The 27989-nt window shown below is 47.4% G+C and overlaps 1 protein-coding gene across 1 annotated transcript; it reads right to left on the bottom strand.

Annotated features, from left to right (window-relative positions):
- Nucleotides 1-256: 256 nt before the first annotated feature.
- Nucleotides 257-7690, bottom strand: LOC125442941 (growth hormone secretagogue receptor type 1-like). The gene is made up of 2 exons (XM_048514742.1): nt 6871-7690; nt 257-561 (listed from the first exon to the last, which is right to left on the bottom strand). Exons 1-2 carry the CDS (start codon nt 7688-7690, stop codon nt 257-259), a joined length of 1125 nt encoding a protein of 374 aa, XP_048370699.1.
- Nucleotides 7691-27989: the final 20299 nt, after the last annotated feature.

Genomic DNA, 27989 nt, shown 5'->3' with positions numbered 1-27989 from the left:
TCGCACGCGGTTTTCTGAGATTTGGTCCCTTCGGTATTCCCTTTCTTTCTTCCTCTGCCCATTATGAGGTGAGTCAATGCCTCCAGATACAAGAAGCACAAACCACTCAGGTACGCAGCCGCCTGGTCTACCCTGCGAGTTCCTCCAACACCGTTCATTTCCTGAATGACTTTGGACATCTTAGGATCAAGCAAAGTTGAAGCGAGAGAATGGAGAACCGGGGCAAACTGAGGCAGCCATCCAGCTCTGGGCATCCTTAAAAATACTTGGCAGTGAACGAACTGGTCTCCGCTCCTTCCCTGGAAGTCTTCTCGCTCCTGCCAAAGTGTCGGGATGGCCACCCCCGGCTGTGCTTCAGAAACCTGCACACCACTTTCCTGTACCGTTCCGACATGATGTTATACAGGATGGGATTGATCGAGGCCCCCAGGTAAAAGAGCAGCATCGAGATGAGGTTGAAGTACTGGCTCAGTTCGTAGAGAACGAGGCTGCCTTGGGCGAAAAGGATCCGTCCAACGTGCAGTGGCAGCCAGCATAGCACAAACGCCACCACGACCCCTGCTAAGGGAGAGAAAGAAAGAGGATACGTTACTGAATTACAGTCTCTGTCTGACAAAGGGAGGCTTATCTGGGGGATTCAGATTAGCCTGTGCACTCCCACACACGCCAGCTAGGTGACCTTGGGGTAGTGACAGCTTTTTGGTGCTCTCTCCGCCCCACCTACCTCACTGGGTGTTTGTTGTGAGGGGGGAAGGGCAAGGAGATTGTAAGCCCCTTTGAGTCTCCTACAGGAGAGAAAGGGGGGATATACATCCAAACTCTTCTTCTTGTTGTATTGTCAGAAGTCTTTCATGGTCTGAATCAACTGGCTGTTGTGGGTTTTCTGGGCTGTGTGGCTGTGGTCTGGTAGTCTTTGCTTCTAATGTGGGCAAAACATTAGAAGCAAAACATTAGAAGCAAACACTACCAGACCACGGACACACAGGAAAAACCAACAATGGCCAGGAGATTTGACTCTTGAGAGCTTATACCCTTGGAAACTTTGTTAGGCTTTTGGATTCTACTGGACACAAATCTTGAACGTTCTCACTCCCAACTTTTCCCCCTTTTTTTTTTAAAAAAAAGGAAAACACTTTTCCATTCTCTCGCTTCATCTTTACCTGTTTCTAAAGCTGGTGACAGGCGGATCAAATATGGTTACAAGCTGCAAGGGACAGTTTACCTGCTGGATTTCAACCTGGCGGCTTATGCTACCAAGCTTGCTAGCCAGAGGTGGGATCCAGCAGGTTCTCACAGGTTCCCGAGAGTAGGTTACTAATTATTTGTGTGTGCCGAGAGGGGGTTACTAATGGGTGATTTTGCCACGTGATTTTTGCCTTAGTTACGCCCCTCCTCTCAGCAGTAGCGCGCAGAACTTGAAGCAGTCTAGCAGAAGGTGCACCGGCGCAGGTGGCAGCCTGGCGCTTCGCGCGCATTCGCTTTCCACTAAGGACCAGCACACACAGCGTTGCCGCGCCCCGCTTTCACAGCTCCCGGCCCAAAATGCTCCCCGCTACTTCGAATGCTCCGGCCACGCCTCGCCGTCGTGCCTCCCGCTCCAGCTCCCACACATTGGCGCTACGCCACAGTTTGAATCCCACCACCATGGGAACCTGTTACTAAAAATTTTGGATCCCACCCCTGTTGCTAGCCCTTCAGGAAGCCAATTGACAGTGTGGCAAAGCTCCTGCTTATCTGCCCGCAAAAATGTTTTATCCGCTGGGTGAAGGGCTGCCTTGTCCCTCTAGTGCAGGGGTGACCAACCTATGGGGCTCCAGATGTCCATGGACTACAATTCCCATCAACTGGCCATACTGTCAGGGGCTGATGTTAATTGTAGTCTATGAACATCTGGAGCCCCATAGGTTGGCCACCCCTGCCTAGTGCAAGGCCATGAAGTTGAAGCCAGTTTTCGTCTGATTTGGTTTTGGATGCATGAAGCTGCCCTACGCTGAATCAACTCTTTGGTCCATCAAGGCTGGTATTGCCAACTCAGGCTGGCAGCAGCTCTCCAGATTTTCAGGTAGAGGGTCTTTCACATCACCTGGTCCTCTTAGGTGGAGATGTGGGGGTCTGAACCTGCGACCTTGTGCATGCTAAGCAGAGGCTGTCCCACTGAGCCACATGCCCTCCCCAGTTTTAATCATGCACTCATTTCTTTTTTAAATTAAGCCTCTGGGCCTTTTCTTTGCAGGGCTTTGCCCCAAACAAAGAGCGAGTGCCTTTTCAAAATGAATTCAGAGTAATCGGTAGAGCATGCCAGCAGACTAATACAATGTCATGGCACTGCTGAGAACTAGCAATTGCGGGGGTTTTAAAGGTTCTTTGGGGGTCTCCTGTGTATGTGCGTGCGTAACCCCCATGCTCAGAATGGGTTGACCCAGTAAGGGGTAGAGACTCAAAGCAGCAAGAGGCTGCAGAGCTCATGTAGTTTGGAGGAGACAAGGCTACCAGACTCGGACCTTGGTTTGCATAAGCCCTTAACACCTTGTTAAGGTAACTGCAATGTTGTTGGGAACTACTGGGAAGGTAGTTGTTTATATTTGCTATGTTGTAAATGTTGGAGTTTATTGTTCCAGGGTGTCTTTTTTGTGGTTGTAATGGGTGAGAGTTCTCCTGGAAACCTTCATCATGTTGAATCCTGTTCATCAAGCCCTTGGAGTCTTCAGGAGCCAACCCACTTGCAAAGAAGAATTGGACTTGGCAGTATCAGTAGACTGTAAATATAAGGACTTGAAAATGCAACCTGAAGAGGACCTTGAAGTGTGATGTTAAATGTTGATGTTGTATGTTAAGAAAGTAAACCATTTTGTTTTTAAAAATTTGTTGTTGCAAACTCATTCCAAGTTCTGCCCCACAGAACCCACAAGCTGAGGTTACAGGTGCGTGCGTGCTTGCAGGAACTGAAACAAACTGCCAGCTGAGCAGAGCTACAGAGCGGCAAGGGTGCGTGTACCGAACTCAATCTGGTGAGAACTCCCACACGCAACGAGCCGACTGAACGGCATGGCAGTGTTAGGGAGCAAGATGCTCATGCAGTCTGCTGAACAGCTGTGAAACCGCTATCAAAACTGGCCCCCTGTTCACCACTGGCCAACGGGGTGAGGGCCAAACCTGTGGGTGGTCCGGCATCCCTCCTTCAGTCCCGGCTCTGGATTCCCATCTCAGAGGTGGGGAGAGAGGAAGGTGGAGGAGAATACCAGCCAGGATGGCATACCTAGAGTATGTTCGACAGGAGTGTTAGAATTACCTGGAGCTCCGACTGTGCCCTTCTGACTGAATAATCTGGGGACTGGGCTCCTAAACCAATGCTCCGAGTTCTCTACTTCTGTGTCATATTCTTTTTTGAACTGAGCCCCATTGATGAATCATCTCCTCCCCTTCCCTTTCCTGTGTGAATGTGGATTTTATAGGAGGGTGCAGTCTTGAATGTTTTCTCTATCCCTCAGAGGAGATTGTGGTGCCTGGATAGTGATAATTATATTTTCTTGGTTCCGTTGTTACATTTGAATGCTGTAAGCCTCCATGAGCCCGTACAGGGAAGGGCAGCCTACAAACTGAAACCGGTAAATAAATAGATCCAGTTTGCCCCAGTCTGCTCAGTGACCGGCCTTACAAAGGAGGGATTGAGGGAGCGGGTGCCGTCTTGCCCGCAGCTGCCTTAGCTGAACGTTTCTTGGCACAGCCAGTTTAGAGCAGGGGTCTGCAACCTGCGGATCTCCAAATATTCATGGACTACAATTCCCATCAGCCCCTGCCACCATGGCCAATTGGTTTAGGAGCCCAGTCCCCAGAGGGAGCCAGGGGATATGAAGACCTTTTGTCATTCCAGTCTGGGAATGAGACATACTTTAAGGCTGTTGCCTTCATTTCCCATTTGCTGTCTAGCATCGCATTTCCCTTCCGTCAGGCCTGGCTCTGGCCTAGCCTGGCAACTCACACGTCAGCACAAGGCCACATCTGGCTCACTGTTATCATTGCCTGAGGCTGGAGGGGTCTTCTAGTGCTTGCTTGTAACTAATGAATCAGGCATTCTGCTTCCCTTGTCCCCAGGTTCCTGCAGGAGGGAAGTGTCTGTCGGCACCATCTCACCGTCTTTATTAGGCTGATGTTTTGGGAATGCAGGGGAGGGGACGATAGCGGTGTCAGAAATAAATAAATCCATTTCTGATTTTGGCCAAATAAAAATGAAACTATATTTTATTTCTCTGTAGTTAGATAGGAATAAGTTCTGTATTAGATAGAAGCAGAGGTGGGATCCAGCAGGTTCTCACAGGTTCCCGAGAGTAGGTTACTAATTATTTGTGTGTGCCGAGAGGGGGTTACTAATTGGTGATTTTGCCACTTGATTTTTGCCTTAGTTACGCCCCTCCTCTCAGCAGTAGCGCACAGAACTTGAAGCAGTCTAGCAGGAGGTGCACCGGCGTGCGTGGCAGCCTGTGCCTGCGTGCATTCGTTTCCCGCCCAAGGACCGGCGCAGTGGCTGCGTCCTTGCCACAGCCCCGCCCAGGAATGCCCCGCCCCCAGAATGCCCAGCCATGCCCCCATCGTGCCCCGCCCAGCCCCATTGGCGCCAAGCCACAGTTTGAATCCCACCACCATGGGAACCTGTTACTAAAATTTTTGGATCCCACCACTGGATAGAAGATAGGATTTGTTCTGTATGTGTATGAAACCTCCTTTGCTCAAGGCAGGAATGCAAGCTGAAGCCCAGCCCTGCCCCACCTAGGCATGTTCCTTTCATTCACAAAACCAAGAATGGACTCTTAACAAAGGGAACCCTGGAAGACGGACATCAGCCTTAATCCCATCAGCTGGCAGATGAGGGTGCTGCATCTTAAGGTTTTTGTTTCCTGATCTGATCACCCAGTGGATCCTTTGTGTTTTTTCCCACCTTGGATTCAACCATGCCTATGTCATTGCCTCACTCTGGATTCCGGCGTGAAACTGAAGAAGGGACTGCCCTCTGGACTCTGATTGGTTTCTGTATTTGTTAATGAATGGTGGTGGGTTGCTCCATAGTCCCCCGGATTTCCAGGCGGGAGAAAGTGTTTAAAATGCCTGGTAAAGCTGCTAGGCAGCGCAGTTGCCGAATGGAACGGAGGTGCTGACACTTAGGTCAGCATCTTGTGGGCGCAGAATGGGCTCTGAAGAGTCTCTAAGTTGTTATATTATTAACTCTCTCCAATTGTACTGTCTTCATAATTTTAAGTTTTAATTAAAACGAATTAAAACGAAAATACGCAGGCCTCTTGCTCTTTGCCCTTTCCCCTGTTACTAACCAGATCAGCGAAAACCCTGATGAAATGCCCCTTGTTCTCACTTCTATATGGGAATGTAAAAGATTATGAACTAAGTCGTTTTTGAGTAAGGTGACCAGATTTTTCGTATTAGAAAGCGGGGCGCGCGCGCACCCGCAGCAACACACTGCCTTTTGCGGCGGCGCTCCCCAGTCAGGGAACAGGGAAGTGCCCCAGAAGGCACTGCGGCAGCCCGGCGGGACAATGGCATAAGCCCGGCGGGACGCGGGACACTCTACGCAAAAGCGTGCGTGTCCCGCGGAAATCGGGACAGCTGGTCGCCGTATTTTTGAGGTCTTTTTGTCCCTGCTGGCACCATAAGTCTGCCCTTTTTCTGATACAAAGCAAGAACATGGCTAAATGTTTAGGCTCTTTGTCTAGGAAAGTAGGGCAGCAGAGAACAATGCTGATAAGGTGAGGCCGGGCCTTAGTTCATAAGACATCAAAGGGTGGAACAGTGGCATCTTCCAATAAGGGCATCAGTCTGTCCGAAATGTTTTGGGCAAGGGGATGATCTCCTCCCTTTACAATTGATTGATTGATGATGATTGTACTTTGGGGTGTATCCCTTTAATGCTATTCTGATGTAACCTATAAAAATAAGGGACCGCAGCCATTTCGGTGTGGCTCCTCTGATACTAGCTTGCCCGTTGCTGGCCTGAATAAAATCATTTCTTCAATTTTATTCCTTGTCGGCTTGAGCTCTTTGGGCTTAATTTTCTCAAACTCGTTACCCCGCGGTAACAATCTCAATAAAATCTTGCTGTTTTTTACTAGACTCGCTGTGTTGGGTCCTGATTGCTGTTCCTCCGCGCTGCCGAGAGCTGAGATCATTCTGAAATTATTAAAAGTTACCCTGGCAGTGCGGTAACAGGGACACCATGGGATGAGCTAATGTTTCAATGTTTCAGGTATATCCCGGGAGTCAGAGGACGAAGCTTCGGCTTTCTGACTCTTGGGCTGACACAGTTCCAATAATTCTCCTGAAACTTTCTTGAGTCTTGTCTTATTGACTGGGGTAACAGACCCTTACAGCTTCCTTCCCATCCCAGTTCCGATTCACTTGGTCTCACAGTAGTCTATGCAGGGGAAGGGAACCTTTAACACTCAAAGAGCCATTTGGACCCGTTTTCCACGGGAAAAGAAAACACTTGGAGCTGCAAATAATTTTTGGCATTTAAAATAAAAATAACACTATATATATAGGGGTTTTTTTTTACCTTTTACTCCGCTCATTCTGAGAAGTGCATGGATGCACCAAGGGCGGGCAAGGATGAAGCCGGCGGCTTGGCCTTGCTGGCCGCCGGGAAAGCACCCGCCCCGCTCCAACGGCCGCCAGGAAAGCACCCGCCCCGCTCCAACGAGAGGGGAAGCCTGTGGCGCGGCCCAGCCGACCGTGGGCAGTTGGTGCGCCCGCCCTGCTGCCTGCAGGGCGGGCAAGGATGGGGCCGGCGGCTCGGCTAGTGGAGCCACAGCACAAGGGCCGCAGGTTCCCTACCCCTGGTCTAATGCAAAGCAGGCTACCGCTTACCTAGCATTTTGATGGTTTGTTGGTGGTACCTCTCTCTGGTTGCAGCCTGGGGCCCTTCCAGGCAGTGGGAAGTCCTCCAAAGCTTTCTGCAAATCAGCCCATAGAGGAGCACCAGGCAAAACACAGGGAGGAAAAAATACAGCGTGGAAAGCCAGGCCATGGTTTCCAGAAGTCCCGAGCGGGCCGCTTGCTCGATGCATTTGCACTCGTTCGTTTCCTCCGGGAGGCTTCCGTCGCGGTGCTCTACGCCGAAGAGGAACCAGATGGGAATGGCGGTCACCGACGAGCAGAGCCAGATGAGGAAGATGAGGCCCTTGACCCTGCGTTTGGTGATGGTAGCTTTGGCTTTCAGAGGGAAACAGATGGCAAAGTACCTCTCGACGCTCAAGGTCGTGATGTGGAGGATCGTGCAATAAGTGCAGGTTTCGCTCAGGTAAAGGATAAACTTGCAGAGGAAATTGCCAAAGATGTACGGCCTGTATTTCCAAATCCGGTACAGGTCGGACGGCAAGCCCACAAAGATCAGACTATCGGACAAGGCCATGCTGGACAGATACATGTTCACGGTGGTCCGCATCTCCTTGTACCTCGTAAAAATGAGGATAATGGTCACGTTCCCCACGACACCCAAGAAAAACAAGAGGATGCAAATTACAGTCACAGGCACCAAGACAGGAATGTCAAACAGGGAAAAAGAAAGGTCTTCGTCATACTCGGTGTCGTTTCCAGCAGAGACGTTTGGCGACGAAGAAGCCGTTTGCGTGAGAACTGAGGTCTGGTTGTACAAATCAAACATCTGGCAGAGCGTGAAGAGAGTCATCCCTTCGAAGCTGTCAGGGCAGAGCTAGGAGGAGATATCTGTATTTCTACTGGGGAAGAGAGAAGAAAAGAGACTTTGACATCCAAAGTTGGTACACATTTCATTAGAAGAAGAAGAAGAAGAAGAAGAAGAAGAAGAAGAAGAAGAAGAAGAAGAAGAAGAAGAAGAAGAAGAAGAAGAAGAAGAGGAAGAGGAAGAGGAAGAAGAAGAGGAAGAAGAGGAAGAAGAAGAGGAAGAAGAGGAAGAGGAAGAAGAGGAAGAAGAAGAAGAAGAGGAAGAAGAGGAAGAAGAAGAGGAAGAAGGAGGAGAAGAAGGAGGAGAAGAAGAAGAAGAAGAAGAAGAAGAAGAGTTTGGATTTATATCCCCCCCTTTCTCTCCTGCAGGAGACTCAAAGGGGCTGACAATCTCCTTGCCCTTCCCCCCTCACAACAAACACCCTGTGAGGTGGGTGAGGCTGAGAGAGCTCCGAAAAGCTGTGACTAGCCCAAGGTCACCCAGCTGGCATGTGTGGGAGTGCACAGGCTAATCTGAATTCCCCAGATAAGCCTCCACAGCTCAGGCAGCAGAGCTGGGAATCAAACCCAGTTCCTCCAGATTAGATACACGAGCTCTTAACCTCCTACGCCACTGCTGCTCCCAATTAGATTTACAGCTCACCTTGTGCCACCCATGATAAAATAATAACTTCAACACAAGGTAAACTAATATTTCTCAGGTATGGCACAATCACTGCCTGCTAGAATTCCTATCGTGTAGCATAATGCAGAAGCAACCCCAGACGCACTCAGAGAGAGCAAAATATCTTTTCACACAAACATTAACAACTCTCCAAAGTTAAATCAGTCAGCCAGTGCCTTTTATTAGCATAAAACAACAGCATAATGTAAAATAATTAGGTATGAACCAACAGCAATAGTCAAGTAAAACAGTAACTATTGTTTTGAAACGACAGCCAAAAAAGAAGCAACTGTACAAGTAACGTCAAAGGAAAGATCCTGTAAAAGAAAACGTACAGCATATGAGAAGCAAGCCTTTATTGGCATAGACAACAGTACAACAATAATAAAAAACGGATTAAAAAGCATATACAATACAGAAAGTAAACGTTAGGTCGAAGGAAATCTACTGGCGTTTGGTAATTTCCAGGAGAAAGTCTGCCACTATCATACAGAGAGAAGGATCAGGATTGTCCAACAAGTAGTGTAATCTAATTAAATCGGGGAGATGGGGTAAATGTAAAGGAGTAAGCATATGTAGGACTCTGTATTTTCTGTGGCAGTAATAAAAGGTGAATTAAGCATGATCGTACATCAGCGTTTAAACCACATGCTAAAAGAATATGGGACAGGGAATCAAGAGAGCCACAACGACAATGCCGTTGATGTTTTGGAATTTTTGGGTATCTACCTGGTATCATAGCCGAAGGGATACTATTAAATCGGGCCAGAATAAAGGCCCGACGCTGTTCAACAGATAGAGTAGAAACAAGATAATTGGCTGGAACGCCACGTTTAGGGGAAATTCTCAAGGCTCGGAGTGAACAGGGAGACATTCCATACATGCACAATAATGCACTTTCAATCCACTTCCAATGCACTTTGCAGCTGTGCAGAACAGCAAAACCGACTTGCAAACAATTGTGAAAGTGAATGGAAAGCGCATTATTGTGCATGTGCGGAAGGGGCCAGGCTGCGATCTTGGCTGAATAAAAGAAATGTCTCCCATGATCTCTCAGCCTGCCACTAATTTGGGTCAAAATAAACTTTTCGTTATTGTTTTGCAATGCATAAAACATAAAACAACAGCATAATGTAAAATAATTAGGTAAAGCAAGTAACAGAGAGCGGCGCAAGGCTCAAAATGACAATCTGGGATACGCGTGCTGTGGAAACATTTTACCTTCCTGCGGAGATCTTTCCAGCTTCTTCTGTAATCTGCCAGCCTCAAAGGATGCCGCCGATGCAGCCGAGTGGCTCACACAAACCTCCAAGCAATGGTTGTGCTTACAGCAGAGCGATCCCCCTCCCCAAAAGCCGCCACCAAAGAACACACATCTAGTGCAGAATCGCAGCTGTGTGTAAAAGCCTCCTCCCAGAGAAACGGGGTTGAAAACGTTGGCTATTTTGAACGCTTTTCCCTGGTGGAGCATGATAAATCCGGCAGCATTTTAAAGCCATTTATCAACATTCGTCTGCCATTTAAACGGTGCACTTATCTCACAGCCGGGCTGGCCTCTTCCCTTCTCCTTAATCTACCCAGAGCCTCCACCGTTACCTGGGAAGCCCGAGCAATTCTTCAATACTGCAAATCTAATTAGAAAGCCCCGATCAATTAAAGTTTTCCGGTGCGCTTTTGCCAGTAGAAATCGCGCTCCATGAAGAGGTCCTCCTTCCGGCCAGCTAGCGAGGTCTTCCCTGAAACAGCTGCTGTGGAGCGGAAAGATGCATTTTTAAATGGTGGGCATGAAAAAAAATAGATGAACGGTGAGGCTCCTTCACTTCGCCAGTCATTGATTTGATCATTAACCAGGCCTGTTCAAACACCTGTAGAGAGGTACACCTAGTCAAAGAACTCCCCAACTAGGCAGCTATTTTTGTAAAACCTCATTTGGCACTGCTAACAGGTAAGTTGACAGCTGTACAGAGCCAGCATGGCAGTGTTTAAAGCAGGGGTGGTCGACCTATGGTGCTCCAGATGTTCATGGACTACAATCCCCATCAGCCCCTGTCAACTGGCCAGGCTGGCAGGGGCTGATGGGAATTGTCATCCACGAACTTCTGGAGCATCATAGGTTGGCCACCCCTAGTTTAAAGTGTTGGAGTAGGATTTGGAAGAACCAAGTTTGAATCCCCTCTCTGCCTTGGAAGCTTGTTGGGTAACCTGGGTTCAAGCATACCCTTTCAGCATAACTCCCCTCCCAGGGTGGTGTTGTGGTGATAACATTGGGGCATGGAGGACAAACTTTGTAACCTGCTTTTCATCAGAAGAAGAAGAGGAGGAGCAGGAGGAGGAGTTTGGATTTACATCCCCCCTTTCCAGAGGAGGGATCCAGCAGGTTCTCACAGGTTCCCGAGAGTAGGTTACTAATTATTTGTGTGTGCCGAGAGGGGGTTACTAATGGATGATTTTGCCACGTGATTTTTGCCTTAGTTATGCCCCTCCTCTCAGCAGTAGCGCGCAGAACTTGAAGCAGTCTAGCAGGAGGTCACCGGCGTGCGTGGCAGCCTGCGCCTGCGTGCATTCGTTTCCCGCCCAAGGACCGGCGCAGCGGCTGCGTCCTTGCCACAGCCCCGCCCAGGAATGCCCCGCCCCCAGAATGCCCGGCCACGCCCCCCACCATGCCCCGCCCAGCCCCATTGGCGCTACGCCACAGTTTGAATCCCACCACCATGGGAACCTGTTATTAAAATTTTTGGATCCCACCACTGCCCCTTTCTCTCCTGTAGGAGACTCAAAGGGGCTTACAATCTCCTTTCCCTTCCCCCCTCACAACAAACACACTGTGAGGTAGATGGGACTGAGAGAGCTCAGAAGAACTGTGACTAGCCCAAGGTCACCCAGCTGGCGTGTGTGGGAGTGCACAGGCTAATCTGAATTCCCCAGATAAGCCTCCACAGCTCAAGCGGCAGAGCAGGGAATCAAACCCGGTTCCTCCAGATTAGAATGCACCTGCTCTTAACCACTATGCCACTGCTGCTCCAGGGACTATATATAGGGACTACAAATGCCAGAAAAGTAGAGTATAAATGTCACAATACATAAAAATCCAAGAATGTGATCCCCTCCCCCACCCCAGCTTTTTACAAAAGAAAAGGCAAACCTGAAAGCTTACGGGCCAAGCAGGCTTTACATACCCTGAACCAACATTATAAGCAGACAACACTCCAAACCGCAGCTTGTGCTAACCAAAGTATTAGAACCCAAACCAGTTTGCACTTCCAAACACACAAGCGGCAGTTCATTTGTCAGCACTCTGCTTGTGAGCTTGGTTTCCCCCTTCTCTAGTGCACCAGTCCTCCCAGAGGCCCTCAGTGACGGTTTTCCATTCAGACAAATCTGTCAGACCATATTTTGCTCCAGCGAGAGCTTGCAACCTCACCTCAACCCATGTCTTCCAAATCTGGCTTGATGGCTAATGGCAAACCGCCAGGGGGATTGTATCTAGTTGTTTGAGATGCATTCCTAACCCAATGCAATCGCTACAAGATATATGTAACTAGCCTGCTATATGTTACCACTAGGGTTGGTCAATACTAAAAAAATTCGGTAAAATTCGGATTTGGGTATTTTGGGGCATAAAATGATTTGTATGCCCGAATCCGAATCATAGCCAATTCGGATTTACCCGAATTTTCGGGTATATCCGAAAAATTCGGGTCCGTTTTATTATTTTTTTGAATTTTGGGTGTTTTTACACGTTTTGGCCTGCAGGGGACGCAATTTTAAAGCTAGCGGCACCAAAATTTCAGGATATCATCTGGAGACTGTCCTGATGATTCTCCCCAAGTTTGGTGCAGTTTGGTTCAGGGGGGGGGGCAAAGTTATTGACCCTCAAAAGGGGTGCCCCTTCCCCCATTGTTTCCAATGGAAGCTAACAGGAGATGGGGGCTACACTTTTGAAGGTCCATAACGTTGGACCCCTGAACCAAACTTCACCAAACTTGGGGAGTATCATAGGGACAGTACATTTATGATACCCCGAAATTTTGGTGACAGTAGCTCTAAAACTGCACCCCTCACAGTCACCCAAAGAAATTTCCCCAGATTCTGTGCTCTGTAGTGGCTGGCTGGCTCCATTGCAGCCAATGGGAAATTTCTGTGGGAGGGCTGTGGAGTGCACATTTCTCATGGTAAACCCACAAAACTTTCAGGGTGTCTTCAGGAGAGTCTCTTCATAACACCATCCAGGTTTGGTGACCGTTGCTTCAAGGGGTTCAATGTTATGGGTAGGGTCCATCTCCCATTGCCCCCATAAGCAAAGTTCCTCAAACCTGGATGGTGTCATCCAAAGACTCTCCTGAAGATACCCTGAACATTTTGTGACTGTACCTTGATAAATGTGCACCCCACAGCCCTCCACCAGAAATTCCACATTGACAGCAATGCAGAAGTCACTGCAGAAAAAAGAACCTTGGGCAAATTTTGGGGGTGCCTGCAGGGGCACATTTTTAGACATATCAGCACCAAAATATCAGGGTATCATCAGGAGACTATCCTGATGACACCCCCACGCTTGGTGCAGTTTGGTTTAGGGGGGCCAAAGTTATGGACCCTCAAAATGGTAGCCACCATCTCCTTAGCTGTCATTGGAAACAATGGGGGATAGAGGCCCCCCTTTGAGGGTCCATAACTTTGGCCCCCCTGAACCAAACTGCACCAAACTAGGGGGGTGTCATCAGGACAGTCTCCTGATGATACCCTGAAATTTGGTGCCACTAGCTTTAAAAATTCCGGTCTTCATGTTTCGCCGCCCTGCACATAAAGCCTGCTGGAGTGAGTGAGCTGATTGAAAAACGCAAACCAGCTTTTGTAAAGCTAGTAATACTAAACTTTCAGGGTAACATCAGGAGACTGTCCTGATGATACCCCCAAAGTTTGGTGCAGTTTGGTTCAGGGGAGCCAAAGTTATGGACTCCTCAAAGGTGTAGCCCCATCCCTATCAGCTCCCATTGGAAACAATGGGGGATAGAGGCCCCCCTTTGAGAGTCCATACCTGAACCAAACTGCACCAAACTTGGTGGGCAACATCAGGACAGTCACCTGATGATACCCTGATAATTTGGTGCCAATACATCTCAAAATGCGTCCCCTGCAGGCACCCCCAGAAATTTGCCCAAGATTCTTTGTTCTGCAGTGACTTAGCTGTATTGCTGAATCAATGGGGAATTTCTGGTAGAGGGCCGTGAGGCACATTTCTGAAGGTATGGTCACAAAACTTTCAGGGTATCTTCAGGAGAGTCTCTGGATGACACCATCCAGGGTTGGGGAATTTTGCTTCAGGGGGGTTAATTCTATGGGACCCAAAAAGGGTAGGGCCCATCTCCCACTTCCCCCTGAAGTAAAGTTCCCCAAACCTGGATGGTGTCATCCAGAGACTCTTCTGAAGATACCCTGAAAGTTTTGTGGGTTTACCATGAAAAATGTGCACTCCACAGCCCCCTCAGAAATTCCCTATTGACAGCAATGCAGCTAAGTCACTGCAGAACAAAGAATCTTGTGCAAATTTCTGGGGGTGCCTGCAGGGGGTGCATTTGTAGATGTATCGGTACCAATATTTCCATGTATCATCAGGAGACTGTCCTGATGATACCCTCCAAGTTTGGTGCAGTTTAGTTTAGAGGGGGCCAAAGTTATGGACCCTCAAAAGGGTAGCCCTCATCTCCTTCATTCCTATTGGAAAGAATGGGGGATAGGGTCACCCCTTTGGGGCTCCATATCTTTGGCCTCCCAAAACCAAACTGCAATTAACTTGAGGGTATCATCAGGACAGTCTCCTGATGATACCCTGAAAATTTGGTGCTGATATGTTTAAAAATGTCTCCCCTGCAGGCCGAAATGTGAAAAAAACACCAAAAAATAAAAACGCAATTCGGCTGGTAATCCGAATCCCATGGATTCGGATCTGTTAGGATTCGGACAGCTCAGATTCGGCCCCTGCTCGTCCGAATCCATCCGAATCCGTGCAGATTCGGTAAAAATTCGGATTTGGACTGTCCGAATCTCCAACCCTAGTTACCACTGCTGTAATGGGACGTTCTTTCCTTGATCTTTGCTTCACACGCCGAGCAGATAACTAGGCTTACCCCTGACACTTTTGGTCTCATGGGAAATTGAATGTTTCCGTTGTCCTGTGGAGGCAGGAGGCCAGGTGGCTTTATGTCTATCTAACACTGACCTTGGGGCACCTCAGCTCTGAAACGACTCTTTCTCACATTTTTGGGGGAAACAGGAGGGGGCACCAATTTCTGAACAAAGGGGATCGCAAAAGCCAGGTTCGCCGTAACTGGCTTTGACAAGCTGGGTGTTTCGATGCCTATCAATAACGCTGCTGATCAACAATACAGAGTCCATTTATTGCTTCAAGGCCCAAGACCTAACATAGGTTTGTCCATTCAGATGTCAGGCCAAGCCATAGTTTCCTGAAATTCCTTGATGTAGGAGGTAAGGTCTGAACAGTAAAACACGGAAACTGGATGAGCCACCTCCAGAAAAAAACTCGCCCCAAACAGGGAAGCACAACAAACTGATTTATAGCATGAATGACAAGTCTAAACGCAGTAATAGTATTATAAATACATTCTTATACGTGAATAGAATTGCACTGGAATCAAGTTCATTCATAAATCCCACAAACAAGAGACCATTCATGAGTAGAGGCAATGTTTCAAAAGTCAGTTTGTGATGGTGTAGATAAATCACGTGGGCACGAGATAGCTCATCCAGTTTCCGTGTTTTCCTTTTCTCCCCCTCACCTTTCGTTTTCCTCTAAGGCAGGGGTAGGGAACCTGCGGCTCGAGAGCCGCATGCGGCTCTTCTGCCCTTGCACTGTGGCTCCACGAGCCGAGCCGCCGGCCCCATCCTTGCCCGCCCTGCAGGCAGCAGGGCAGGCGCACCAACTGCCCATATCCGGCTGGGCTGCGCTGCGGGCTTCCTCTCTCACCCGCCCCATTGGAGCGGGGCGGCTGCTTTCCCGGCGGCCGGCAAGGCCGAGCTGCTGGCCCCATCCTTGCCTGCCCTGCAGGCAGCAGGGCGGACACATCCATGCGCTTCTCAGAATGAGAGGGAGTAAAAGGTAAAAAAACCCCAATATATACAGTGTTATCTTTATTTTAAATGTCAAAAATTATTTGCGGCTCCAAGTGTTTTCTTTTCCTGTGGAAAACGGGTCCAAATGGCTCTTTGAGTGTTAAAGGTTCCCTACCCCTGCTCTAAGGTCTGAACAGTGACATGTTTGATATGTGAGGCTTCTCATTTCTCCAAGTAGCAGAATGTTAATGGCTGCCAGCTCCAGGTAGGGAAACACCACTCATGTTGTCCAGACTTCTGGCTAAGATCCTCCTCCCAGGCCCTGCTCTCCATGTCCCTTCCTTTGGAAGTGAGGCATGTGGCGACCAGAAACAGGGCCTTTTCAATGGTGGCACCTCACTGCCCACCCCACCCCTTTGAGGCCTGCCTGACAACTACACAGCTTCCTTTTAGACACCAGGGCAAACTGTCTCTGTTTAACTAAGGGGCCGCTCCTCAGCTTCACTTTATAGTCTGCTTTTTAGCCTAGGAAACATTTTAATGGTGCTTCATGTTTTCAGCTGCGCTGCGTCTGAACAGTGAGTTTCAATAACGCTGATGATGATTAATGTTGCTATTATGCGCAAAAGGTGGCCGCCTTTTCACCTGGCTCCGCTGCCAAGCATTCTGCCATGCTGCTTATTCGTGTTCAAGACACATTTATTTCAAGAGAGGAGAGATAAAGCCACAAAGTTAAGAGTCCAGTATAATTGGGGTGGGGGGTGCAATTGTAGAAACACACACACACACACACACACACACACACACACACACACACACACACACACACACACACACAAGGGGACATATTTGCACTAATTGCTTCTGGATTATTGTGGGAAAGAACATTCTAAAAATGGGGTGTTGTGTTGTTTCCGGGCCGTGTTCTAGCAGCATTCTCTCCTGACATTTCGCCTGCATCTGTGGCTGGCATCTTCAGAGGATCTGATGGTAGGAATGGAAAGCAAGTGGAGTATATATACTTTCCATTCCTACCATCAGATCAGTGGTGGGATCCCAAAATTTTAGTAACAGGTTCCCATGGTGGTGGGGCTGGGCGGGGCATGACAGGGGCGTGGCCGGGCAGTCCGGGGGCGGGGCATTAATAATTTCTCTGTTACTGTAAAAAACTCCTGCTGAAAAAAAAGTTCCTAATTTCCAGCTGGTATCTTTCTGTCCATAATTTAAACTCATTATAGCAAATCCTATCGTCTACTGCCAACAGAAACAACTACTTCTCCTCTAATTGACTGCCTGTCAAATACTTAATACTTTCAAATACTTAGTTTTGTTTCTAGAAATCAAAAGAAGGATACTTTCCTTAAACAAGGAACTTTACCATATTACTAAAACATGTTTTTAAAACAGCCCAATAGGGAGAATTATCCCGTTTTCTACCTTCGCTAACCAGCCACATAGGAAACAACAGGACTTTATGATTTTTGGACCTAATGGGATTTCTAATGGAAAAGCAGACCCAATTAGTAACCCCCTCTCGGACACACACAAATAATTAGTAACCCACTCTCGGGAACTGGTGAGAACCTGCTGGATCCCACCTCTGCATCAGATCCTCTGAAGACGCCAGCCACAGATGCAGGCGAAACGTCAGGAGAGAATGCTGCTAGAACCACGGCCATATAGCCCGGAAACCACACAGCACCCCAGTGATTCCGGCCGTGAAAGCCTTCGACAATACATTCTAAAAATGAATTGCGGAGTGCTCAACCGTGGCTATTTGCTATCACTAAATAGAACTGCCACGTTCAGACACAGCATATTTCTGAGTACCATGTACTATTAAAAATTAATTTGTGGGGTGCTGTGTGGTTTCCGAGCTGTATGGCGGTGTTAAAAAATTACTTTGCTTGTGAGTTTCCCAGGAGTGGACCACTGGCCTAGATAGAGCAAAGCAGTTCAGTTCTTGGTCCTCCCTTCTCCTTCCAGATGTGCCTCATCCAACTGCAGAAAGAACAGGCATGGCTGTTCACACAAGACTGGAATGGACTTCCGCCGATAAAAACTGGAATCTCAGAAGCTGCTCACCAAATCCTATTCCTGAAATTCCTGAAATATGCCCCAAAAATAAGACAGTGTCTTAATTTTTGCTCCCAAAGATGCACTATGTCTTATTTTCAGGGGATGTCTTATTTTTCCGCTCCACAGCTGCATGCTCTGGTGTTCTGTTCGACGGGCATGCTTCCAAACAAAAACTTTGCTACGTCTTACTTTTAGGGGATGCTTTATATTTAGCACTTCAGCAAAACCTCTACTACGTCTTATTTTCGGGGAAACAGGGTAGCAGGACAACTGGGAGCTTCGTAAGGCTGTGGAAACGAACTAAGAACAGCACTGGTGCCCTCTCGTGGTTAGAAAAGGAATAGGCACGTTGGGAGAATGGACTAACAAGCAGCATCCCAGAGAAATTAACACTCCAAGATGTGTTTATTTTACCTCATTGCTACCCCTTGCCTTTCTTCCTAGTGGTTTTTTTTAAATAATTTTTATTGTATCATTTGAATATTCCATTTTATATTAATACTCTTCTTCATTTGTTTTCAAACAATACATTTTCCCTTTCCCCCTCCCCCCTGTATTTTCTTCATAGTTATATCAAACAAACAGCAGTAAGTTCATTCTTTGTAATCTCTTCTCCCATATCTCCTCATTGACTCCAGCTTCTTTCATCCAGTCCACATATATTGTCCATATCTTCAAAATTTCGCTCTGTTTATCTTGCCACAGTTTATTCTTTGTTATTATTTCGAAAATGTCCAGTGTCACTTGTTCCCAGATATATTCCAACCATTTCTGGATTGTCCATTTGTTTCTTTTCTTTCCAGCCTAAAGCTATTGTTGCATGTGCTGCTTTGATCATTATTTTATACATGTAACTATATTTTTTATCTACCCTTCTGTCCTCCATTACACTTGTGAACATTAAATCATTATTTATCTTCTTCCCAGTGGTGAGCAATAGCAACAAAAAAAATATTCCACAGAATTCTGTGTCACACTAACATTGGCTTTGGGGATGCAGGAGGAATCCTTTGTGAGTTCTTGCTAATTATTGTACGTCTACATGAGAACTGGGTGTGTGTGTGTATGTGCTGAATGGGCAAACGTCTGCTACAATCCTCAGCTTCTCACACAGCCATACCTTCTATATGGTATGGTAGGAGGGGGTGGGAGCAGACCTGCTAAAGGGTCTGGAGGAAAATGTCCAGTCCTTTTAGCAGAGGCTTACCAGTTAGAGCTAGAATCTTGTTGTTGTTTTTTTTAAAATGCTGCATTTGCACCCAAAATCACTTTGGGTGCCTGTATAGTGCAATTCTGTACAGGCTATAATCTAGGATTAAGCCAAGCAAAAGTCCCCTTTTATTCTTATGTGTTTCTTCTCCTTAACTTTCTGGTGCAGGTTGACGGTTGGGGCTGCCCTGTATAGGGGAACCCCAAATTCTTCTGTTTGCTCAGATGTCAGTCTTGATATCCCTGTTTCGCTGGAAGAAAAAAATTAGTGCTATCGGCCTCCCATTAGAGTCACTTTACTCTTATCGGAGGCCTATAATCGCCTGAAAATCAGGCTGCTGGAACATGAGTACTGCTTATCCCTCTTGAACAAGGACGTACAGCCAACTATCTTTTCTGGCTTACCAATCCAAGGCATAGAAGAGCAATAACCTTGGCCCGTTTCAATGTAATGCCCTCTATGCTCCTTAAAGGCAGATACCAACATACAGATAAACAAAAGAGGCTATGCCCATGCAACTCAGGCCAAGTTGAGACACTGGAGCATACTCTGTTTCGTTGTGCAAGATTTGCCAATATCAGAATGACCCAGCCCATCATTGCTTCACTTCTATACAATCATTTAACTGATGCTCTTAGGATTCCTTTCATCTTGGATAACCTTGATCCTTACTTTTGCGAAAGTGTAGCAAAATATCTTTTAAAGATTATAGACGCAACTCTAGATGGATACTAAGCACTAGATTGCTACCATCATAACAACAACAATGTTGGTTACATCAACTATTTGCTACTGGTATACAGTGCCTACTTCTGCCAGTAACCTGTGGGTTCACGGTCATCCAAAGTCAAGTAACCTGGGGGTGATTCATAGAGAGATGTTGTAGTCTTGTTATCGATTGCCAGATGGTGTGACAATTGAAGGCTGTGGCAACCTATTGGAGTCAGATCAATTGTTCGCCCATTTCCTTGTCCCCTATCCCTTGTTTTGTGTTTGGCGCCACCCCAACAAACTCTGTGTTTTATAGTGGAGTGTTGATACTGTATGTTGTTGTGATGCCTGGGTTCTGTTGGTGGGTCTTCAGTCTGGTCAGTGGAGAGGTGTATGGGAATGGCACTTGTGATGAGTTCATTTGGACTACCTATTGATAAGACTCTGAATGTTTGTTGTATTTATCTGTCTTTTATGGACAATTGTTTTATTGTAATTTGGTATGCCAATAAAGGCTTGATTATTAATATTAATATCCCTGTTTCTCTGAACGGTCCACTTACAAGAGAAACACTGTCCATAAACAAATAAATGTAGGTATTTTCCCACCATTTATTGTAAAACCAACTGGAAAAGGCACAACAGCAGACAGAGCGTCCCACAGTGCGGACGAAACCTCAGTTCTCTGATTGGCTGGTGTCTCCCCTATCTTCTCGAGCCTCCAGTACGCAACTTTCATCTATGTTTTCTAGGGAGGAAGAGTGCTGGAGAGTCAGTTCCGCCAGTGCTATGGTTGGAAGCTGGTTTTGTTCAGGATGCAGCCAAGGTTTCAGGTTTGCGTTGTGCTCCTGCTTCCAGGAGGGATATTTCAAGCATGCCTTGTGCATCTTCTTCAACATCTGGCCGCAAAGAGAGGAAAGGTCTTTTAAAAAAATGCATAGGTTTGGACTGATCCGCAGCCAAGATCCCACAATGACGGAAGAACATCCGTTTGGAAACATTACCATGTTCTGCATGCAAAATAATCTCAGTTAACTAGGATTCCCAGCACCTCTAGTGGAACAAGAAGAGGAGTTTGGATTTATACCCCACTTTTCTCAACCAAAAGGAGTCTCAAAGGCCGATTCCCCACGGTCAATTAATTGCGTGATACTCACACAAAATATCAAGGATTCAGGAAGAACTCCTCACTGCCTGATCGATGAACGAGGATACATTCCGGTTCTGGCGCTCATTCTCCCCCTTATCCCTTTGCCAAATCTGCTTGAAAGCACTACTTTTTCAAAAAACACATCTTCGATCCAGTTTGGAGGGGAGGATTGTGGGTCTAATCCTGGTTCAAATTTCCCGCTGTGAAACGTGACCAATCAGTGCGCGTGGTGATGTTCTCGCAAGAGCACAAGAACCAACCAGAAACTTGGGCGGGGGAGACGTGATGACGTGATAACGTGTTTGCAGTAGAAAAAAAGGGTCCCGCCCCAACACGGCACGACAGCCAATCAGGAGAGACCCGCCAAGCCAATCACGTGGTAGTGGGGATTGTTATGTTTCTTGAATCCGATATAGGCCTATATGTCTTCATTGGAAACATGCTGTGGTGGGGAGGTTGAAACCTCGATGAAAAGGTGCAGTTTATTTTCAAACTTGGTTTGATCTAGATTGAATTTCCTGGTGGGGATTTGGCCAAAGTGGCTTATAAAATCCTCCCCTTCCTGTTCCCACAACAGGCACCTTGTGAGGTAGGCAGGGATGAGAGAATTCAGAGAGAACTGTGACTAGCCCAAGGTCACCCAGCAGGCTTCATGTGGAGGAGCAGGGAAACTGATTCTCCAGATTAACATCTATCTGCTCTTAATCACTATACTACACTGGCTCTACAGTATATGGACCTCCAGTTAAAAGTGCATGAAGCCTAAGCACAGATTGCTTTTGAGGCATAAAGCTAAACAGAGAACCTGTAATATGTGTGTGTGTGTGGGGGGGGGGGGGGGGGACCAGACTTCTGGCCAGAGACAAATACTGCCTCATGAAGATCTATTCCAGTTGAATCCAATATGGCACGAGATGACTTGACACGTCCTTAAAAAGTTCGCCTAGAGAGCAAGCTCACCTTTGGTGCCAGGTACTGGGAAGATTTGTTCACTACCCACTTGGGCAGCGATCCTGCGTGAAAAGACAGACAGGAAGAAGAGGGTCAATCGTCAACATTTTTTTTCAAAAACCCTCCCAGGCAGGGCGGCTCAAAGCAAACTTGAATGCCCTTCAGCACTTCTTTAATTGTAATTTTATCCACTTGTCTCTCTCACATAGCGTTCTGGACACCTCGTCCCCACCACAGGAGGAAACCTGGTCCTTACAAAACACCAGAGCAAATTCTTAACTTGGTAAACATGGTTTGGCAAAAAAAAAAAAAAAGCAAAGATGCTCTGCTTGAGCTGCCTCACTTGACCTGCAAATGATACTTTAGCTGTTCAGAGCACTCACAAAAGGTGAGGGGAAGAATACTGCTCGAGGGCATGTGTGTGAAGAGGTTGTTCCGGTTACAGTATCAGGCAAATTCACACTAGCTTGACAAGGACCTTTGATCTCCGGATAGGAAGCCAAAAGGCTTTGAATAAATCACACACGAAGGAAGCTAGTGGCCAAACAGTTGTGGGGGGGGGGGGCAGGAAACAGAGTTTACCTGAGAACCAAGGGGAGAGAACAAAGGGAATTCTGATCCAGGCCGGGCAGGGGAAAGCAACTCCTGATCCCCGGTCTGAAACAAAACCTGCATGGAGTGATGTTAGAGCTGAGAAATCTATGTATTAGAACATTTCTTATTTTCTGTTTTTTTCAACAAAATCTTTGGAAAACTCAGCGGTTTTTGAGTATCTGGAAAAAAGAACCCAGGATTTATAAGACAGGTATGGATCCCCACATCCCTGGTCTGGTCCCTCCTCCCCACAGGCTACTTACCTGATTAAAAATAACCTCATTTCAGAGGTTTTGAACCCTGGTAGGGCAAAAACTGTAAAACACAGCATGAGGGCCTGTTTTCTTTCTGGTCAAAGCAAAGGCAGGCAGGAGGCAAAAGAATTAAAATTCCCCTGCTGCAGACCTGCATGGCAGGCTCGCCAATGAGAATTCCTGAATGATAGTCCCTCTAACCCTCTAACCCTGTGGTGACGAACCTATGGCACTCCAGATGTTCACGGACTACAATTTCCACCAGCATGGCCATAGGTTCGCCACCACTGTTCTAACCCAACTGTGGCGCCCCAGATGTTCGCGGGCTACAATTCCCATCAGCCCCTGCTGGCCAACTGGCTGATGGGAATTGTAGTCCATGAACATCTGAAGCGCCAGAGTTGGACACCCCTTCTCTAACTAGTCCATACCTCTGCAGGCCGCCTGCGAGAGTCTCTGCCGCCAGGCAACCACCCAGTCCGCGCAGCATCAATTCAGATTACAGGGAACATCGACCCTAAACTCTCGTAATTCCCAGCAACCGTAAAAGAAGCTCATTAAAAAAACAAAAACAACAACCCAAAACTTGGGAATATGCTGGTTGATTTTTTTTAAAAAAATCCGAATTTTAAAAGTTGGAGGATTTTTTCTCCCGCCCCTTTTTATTTAGCTCTACGGCAAATCAGTCTCCCATGGGCCACAAAGCAAGCTGAAGCGACGGGGCCAAAAACAAAATGCTCAGAGAGGCATTCGCTTTGGAAAACGAGGCTGGCCCTGGCCCCTGCCTGGTGGAATGCTCTACCTCCAGCTGTCTGGGCCCTGCGGGACCTTGGTGAGTTCCGCAGGGCCTGTAAGACTGAGCTATTCCACTGGGCCTTGGGGGGGGGGGGGTGGCCGCAGTTTTATCACCCCCCATTGAGGCTGCTGCCTTCCACCTGGTCGGGCCCTGATCCCCATCTTGGGTCCTACCTATCCCCTCCCTCCGCTGGCCTTTAGATCGGGCGCTTTGTTGTTTTTAACTTGCATGTAAATTTGTAATCGCTATTTAAGCTTTTAAATTTTAAGTTTTTAATGAATTAAGCTGCATTCTTGTATTTGAAATGTTCTGTTGATTTGTTGTTTTAAAGTGCAGCCATTTTGTGAGCCGCCTCGAGCCCTTCGGGGGTGAGGCAGCTTATAAAGCTCATAATAAACAAACAAACAAACAAACAAAACAAAACAGGGAAAGGCCAGAGAGAAGGAGCTGCTCCCCAAATCCAGAGCCAAAATAACCCTCAGGAGAAAGTCTCCGCTCCTGCTCCAAGGCTGGTTTAAACTAACCTAGGGAGAGGGAATGATAATAAACAGGTAAGACCGTTATGAACAGGGCTGCTTCCGAATTAACAGAAGCTGATTAACGGATCGACCAATCAACAAGACAACATCTGCCTAAATGTGCCTGGGAGAAAACATTTGCTTTGCTTTTCAGTGACGTTCAGGTGTTGCAGAAAGCAACACCCGGGAGAGGCCCAGCTTCCACTCCCACACACAAATGAGCACGCACCTTATCATGGCATGCTCCAGTGGTGTTTTTTAAAAAATTAGCATTTATTTTACAGCATTTTTCCAAACATTAAAATTTGTGTGTTATCAAAAGGTTTCACGGCCGGAATCACTGGGTGTTGTGGGGTTTCCGGGCTGTATGGCCGTGATCCAGTAGCAATTTCTCCTGATGTTTCACCTGCATTTGTGGCTGTCATCTTCGGAGAACGGGAGAAAATGCTACTGGAACACGGCCATACAGCCCGGAAACCCCACAACACCCCATTAAAATCTTCCATCTAATTAAAACAAGGTCCTTTTTTTCCTGACCTATCAAATAAGTTTTCAATTAAATATAACAATCCTGCTCTTCGGTGTCCTAAAGCTAAAGAAAGAAATAACATGCACGAGATCAGACAAAGTGTGTCTGGTGGTCGGCAAGCAGTGATGCGCTGGCCCTTTAAACTGCTGCAAATTTTCTTGTAAGAGAAACAGTGAGACAATTGTAAATCTTATCTTTACTGTACAAATATGAATCTAATCTTTAATTAATTTTTTTTTTAAAAAAAGGTAAGTCCAGAATTGAGGGAGGGCACCATAGAGTTTTAGATGCAGTTTGTTTTACTGTGCTGATTGGAAATATTCCGTCAGTTTCATTATTTTCTAAGTCACTTCCTCTTCCCTTTGAATCTGCTTGAGATCAATAAATCAGAAAGAGATCAATAAAAAAATAATAAAAATAAACTGCTGCAAAAATCCCTTGGGGGGGGGGGGGGCTGCCCTGGAGACCCAGTAGCAAGCTGAGCCCCTGTCGGCCTGGTCCAGGAGCCTGCAACCTGCGGCTCTCCAGATGTTCATGGACTACAATTCCCATCAGCCCCTGCCATCAGGACCAATCTGGAGAGCCGCAGGTGGCAGACCCCTGGTCGGACTGCAGGGTCCGCTTGGATCAGCCCTGAGCCATGGCAATCACTGCAAGGTGCAGCGGATCACCCGATGGGATCCCTACAGGCTCATGTTAGGAGTTTGGATTTATACCCCGCTTATCTGTTCTGTAAGGAGGCTCAAGGTGGCCTACAAACTCCTTTCCCTTCACCCCCCACACAAACAGACACCTTGTGAGGCAGGTGGGGCTGAGAGAGTTTGAAAAGAATGGTGACTAGCTCAAGCAGACTTCATGTGGAGGAGTGGGGAAACAAATCTGGTTCACCGAATAAGAGCCCGCCACTCGAGTGGAGGAGAGGGGAATCAAACCCAGTTCTCCAGATTAGCGTTCATTCCTCTTAACAGCAATAGCATGCAGTTACAAGAAGAAACACAAGAAAATTTCAACTATTATTGCCAACAATTCCTGGAGTAAAATGTCCTCTCCTTTTCAGAGATGTAATGTTAGGAAGTGAATCTTTTCATGGCTGGTAAGTAACATCCCATGAAAATCTCTATTAATGGAACAGGATGCTTCTTCTGCAGGAAGATGGACACCCTGTTCAGTCCATCCATGTCTGCAAATGCACAGAAGAGTTTTAGGCAGAAGAATCCGCTGAAGGCAGGAATGTCAGCAAGCGCAGAGAAAGCAATTCTTTACTGCTTACTCATAGACAAGTAAGGGATTCAAGGTGCAGGAAAAGAGATTCCATCTAAGCATTAGGAAGATCTTTCTGACTGTCAGGGCTGTTCTGACAGTGGAATTCACTGCCTTGGAGAGCGATGGAGTCTCCTTCTTTGGAGGTTTTTAAACAGAGGCCGGGTGAACATATGTCGGGAGTGCTTTGGTTGTGTGTTCCTGCATGGCAGGGGGCTGGACTCGAGGGCCCAGGTGGTCTCTTCCGACTCCACGATGCTATAAGCAGAAAATGGGCTGAAGCTACAAGAAGCTACGTCAGAACTTTTATTGTAAGCCAACCCGAGTCCTTTTTGGAGAGTCGGCAGGCTATAAAAGGAAATAAATAAATAAACCCTAGGGCAGTGGTGGCGAACCTTTGGCGCTCCAGATGTTATGGACTACAATTCCCATCAGCCCCTGCCAGCATGGCCAATTGGCCATGCTGGCAGGGGCTGATGGGAATTGTAGTCCATAACATCTGGAGTGCCAAAGGTTCGCCACCACGGCCCTAGGGATAACCTCTACTGTCATGGAATCATCTTGTTTGGATAAGTTCAAAAAAAATATTGGATAGTTATCAGGCAACACAGTATGGATTGGGAGGGAGACAACACTTTACAGCTGGTGGGATCTCCCTTCTAAAAATTGCTCATCAAGAATCTGTACCGTAGCGTCCCCCTCTTCCCATACAGACATGCTGGGAGCACTGAGATCGTCAGCAGAGGTCAGAGGCGTAGCTCCAAGGAGGCAGGCGGGGAGATAGAAATAGTGCAGAGAGATAGAAAAAGTGCAGAGAAGGGCAACGAGGATGATTGAAGGATTGGAGCACCTTCCTTATGAGGAGAGGCTGCAGCGTTTGGGACTCTTTAGTTTGGAGAGGAGACGGCTGAGGGGAGGGTGGGGTAAGATTGAAGTCTATAAAATTATGCATGGGGTAGAAAATGTTGACAGAGAGAAATTTTTCTCTCTTTCTCACAATACTAGAACCAGGGGGCATCCATTGAAAATGCTGGGGGGAAGAATTAGGACTAAGAAAAAAGGAAACGCTTCTTCAATGCTAAGTGTGAGTTGGTGTTTGGAATATGCTGCCACAGGAGGTGGTGATGGCCACTAACCCGATAGCTTTAAAAGGAGCTTGGACAGATTTATGGAGGAGAAGTCGATTCATGGCCTACCAATCACTTGATCCCTCCTTGAGCTGGAGATTGCAAATGCCTTAGGCAGACCAGGTGCCTCGGGAGCAACAGCCGCAGAGGCCATTGCTTTCACATCCTGCATGTGAGCTCCCAAAGGCACCTGGTGGGCCACTGCGAGTAGCAGAGTGGTGGACTAGATGGACTCTGGTCTGACCCAGCAGGCTAGTTCTCATGTTCTTATGGGGGGGAGGTGCACGCACTTTTGGTGCATGCCCACAATGTGGGGCGCAAGGCTGCCGAAGGGGCATCCAGTGGCAGTAGGCGGAGGGCAGCTTAATCGGTTCACTGGGTGCTTTCCTCCCTTGCTACGTCCTTCTCAAATATACCTTCACAACCAAAACCAAATGGGTGGCTTAAAAAAAAGAGACTCTTTTCCGTAGCAGGGCTACGGTTCTGGAATTCTCTCCCCAAAGAAGTCCACCTGGACCCATCCATGCTGCCCTTCTTCAAGATGATCCTTTTCATGGCTCCGCTGACTTACCTTTAGGGTCCACCTGGGCCAGGTAAGTTAAACTGCAACTGTGTTGTTCCCAGTTGGCTGCACCAAGTACCCAGCCCAGAGTGAAACAGCCCGTACCAGGTCTTTGCGTGGAGGGTATTTCTGCAGAGGGGGAGACAGACGATCAGCTGGAGGGGAAGGCAGACAATCAGCTGGAGGCAAGCGGCAGCATGGGACAGACAGCTCATGAGACCATTGAGCAGGCTTCTTGGACCAGAATCCAGTGGTGAGCCTCCAATGTTTACCATTGGTGGGATCACAAGAAACGCACGATCAGTGGGGTCACTATCCTCAATGGGCAAGCCCATCTGCCCCAGGAAGGTGGTTGTATTTTACCACAGGTTGCTTCCTCCACTGAGATTCTGAGAATCGTTCAACCCTCTCCATACCTCTGAGCCAACGCATCCACCTGCACCCTTGACCGCCTCTCTTGTCCACCCACCGGGTGCTTGACAGAGAAGTTGATGATCACATAAGACTTATCCAGGACATACCAGGACCTCAGTGTCACCACATCCCGGTTCTTCAGGGGTTTTGGGCACTTCCCTAGGCAAGAAGGAAAGCAAGACGACTCAATATACCACCAGGACATCAGCATTAACATGCAAGGAGGTTAGTCTGGTGCCAGAGATTGTGGCTCTTTTGGTGACCAAACGCACGGTTGTTCAGTAGCAACAGTTTTTTTCCCCCTTGATTTCAACTTCATTAATCTACTATTTAAAAAAATAGTGTCATTCTAACAAATGATCCACTGTAATTGCAAACAAAGACCTCCCACTTCTTCA

This window comes from Sphaerodactylus townsendi, linkage group LG13 (genome assembly GCF_021028975.2).
Source record: "Sphaerodactylus townsendi isolate TG3544 linkage group LG13, MPM_Stown_v2.3, whole genome shotgun sequence".
Classification (NCBI taxonomy): domain Eukaryota; kingdom Metazoa; phylum Chordata; class Lepidosauria; order Squamata; family Sphaerodactylidae; genus Sphaerodactylus; species Sphaerodactylus townsendi.
This window is presented reverse-complemented; position numbering and strand designations above follow the sequence as displayed.

What these genes read in the sequence shown, in the direction of transcription:
- LOC125442941 (XM_048514742.1), bottom strand. Translation starts at nt 7,690, where the DNA reads ATGACTCTCTTCACGCTCTGCCAGATGTTTGATTTGTACAACCAGACC. An exon ending in ACAAACCATCAAAATGCTAG is followed by an intron (nt 562 to 6,870) that starts GTAAGCGGTAGC and finishes TCTCTCCCTTAG; the next exon opens with CAGGGGTCGTGGTGGCGTTT.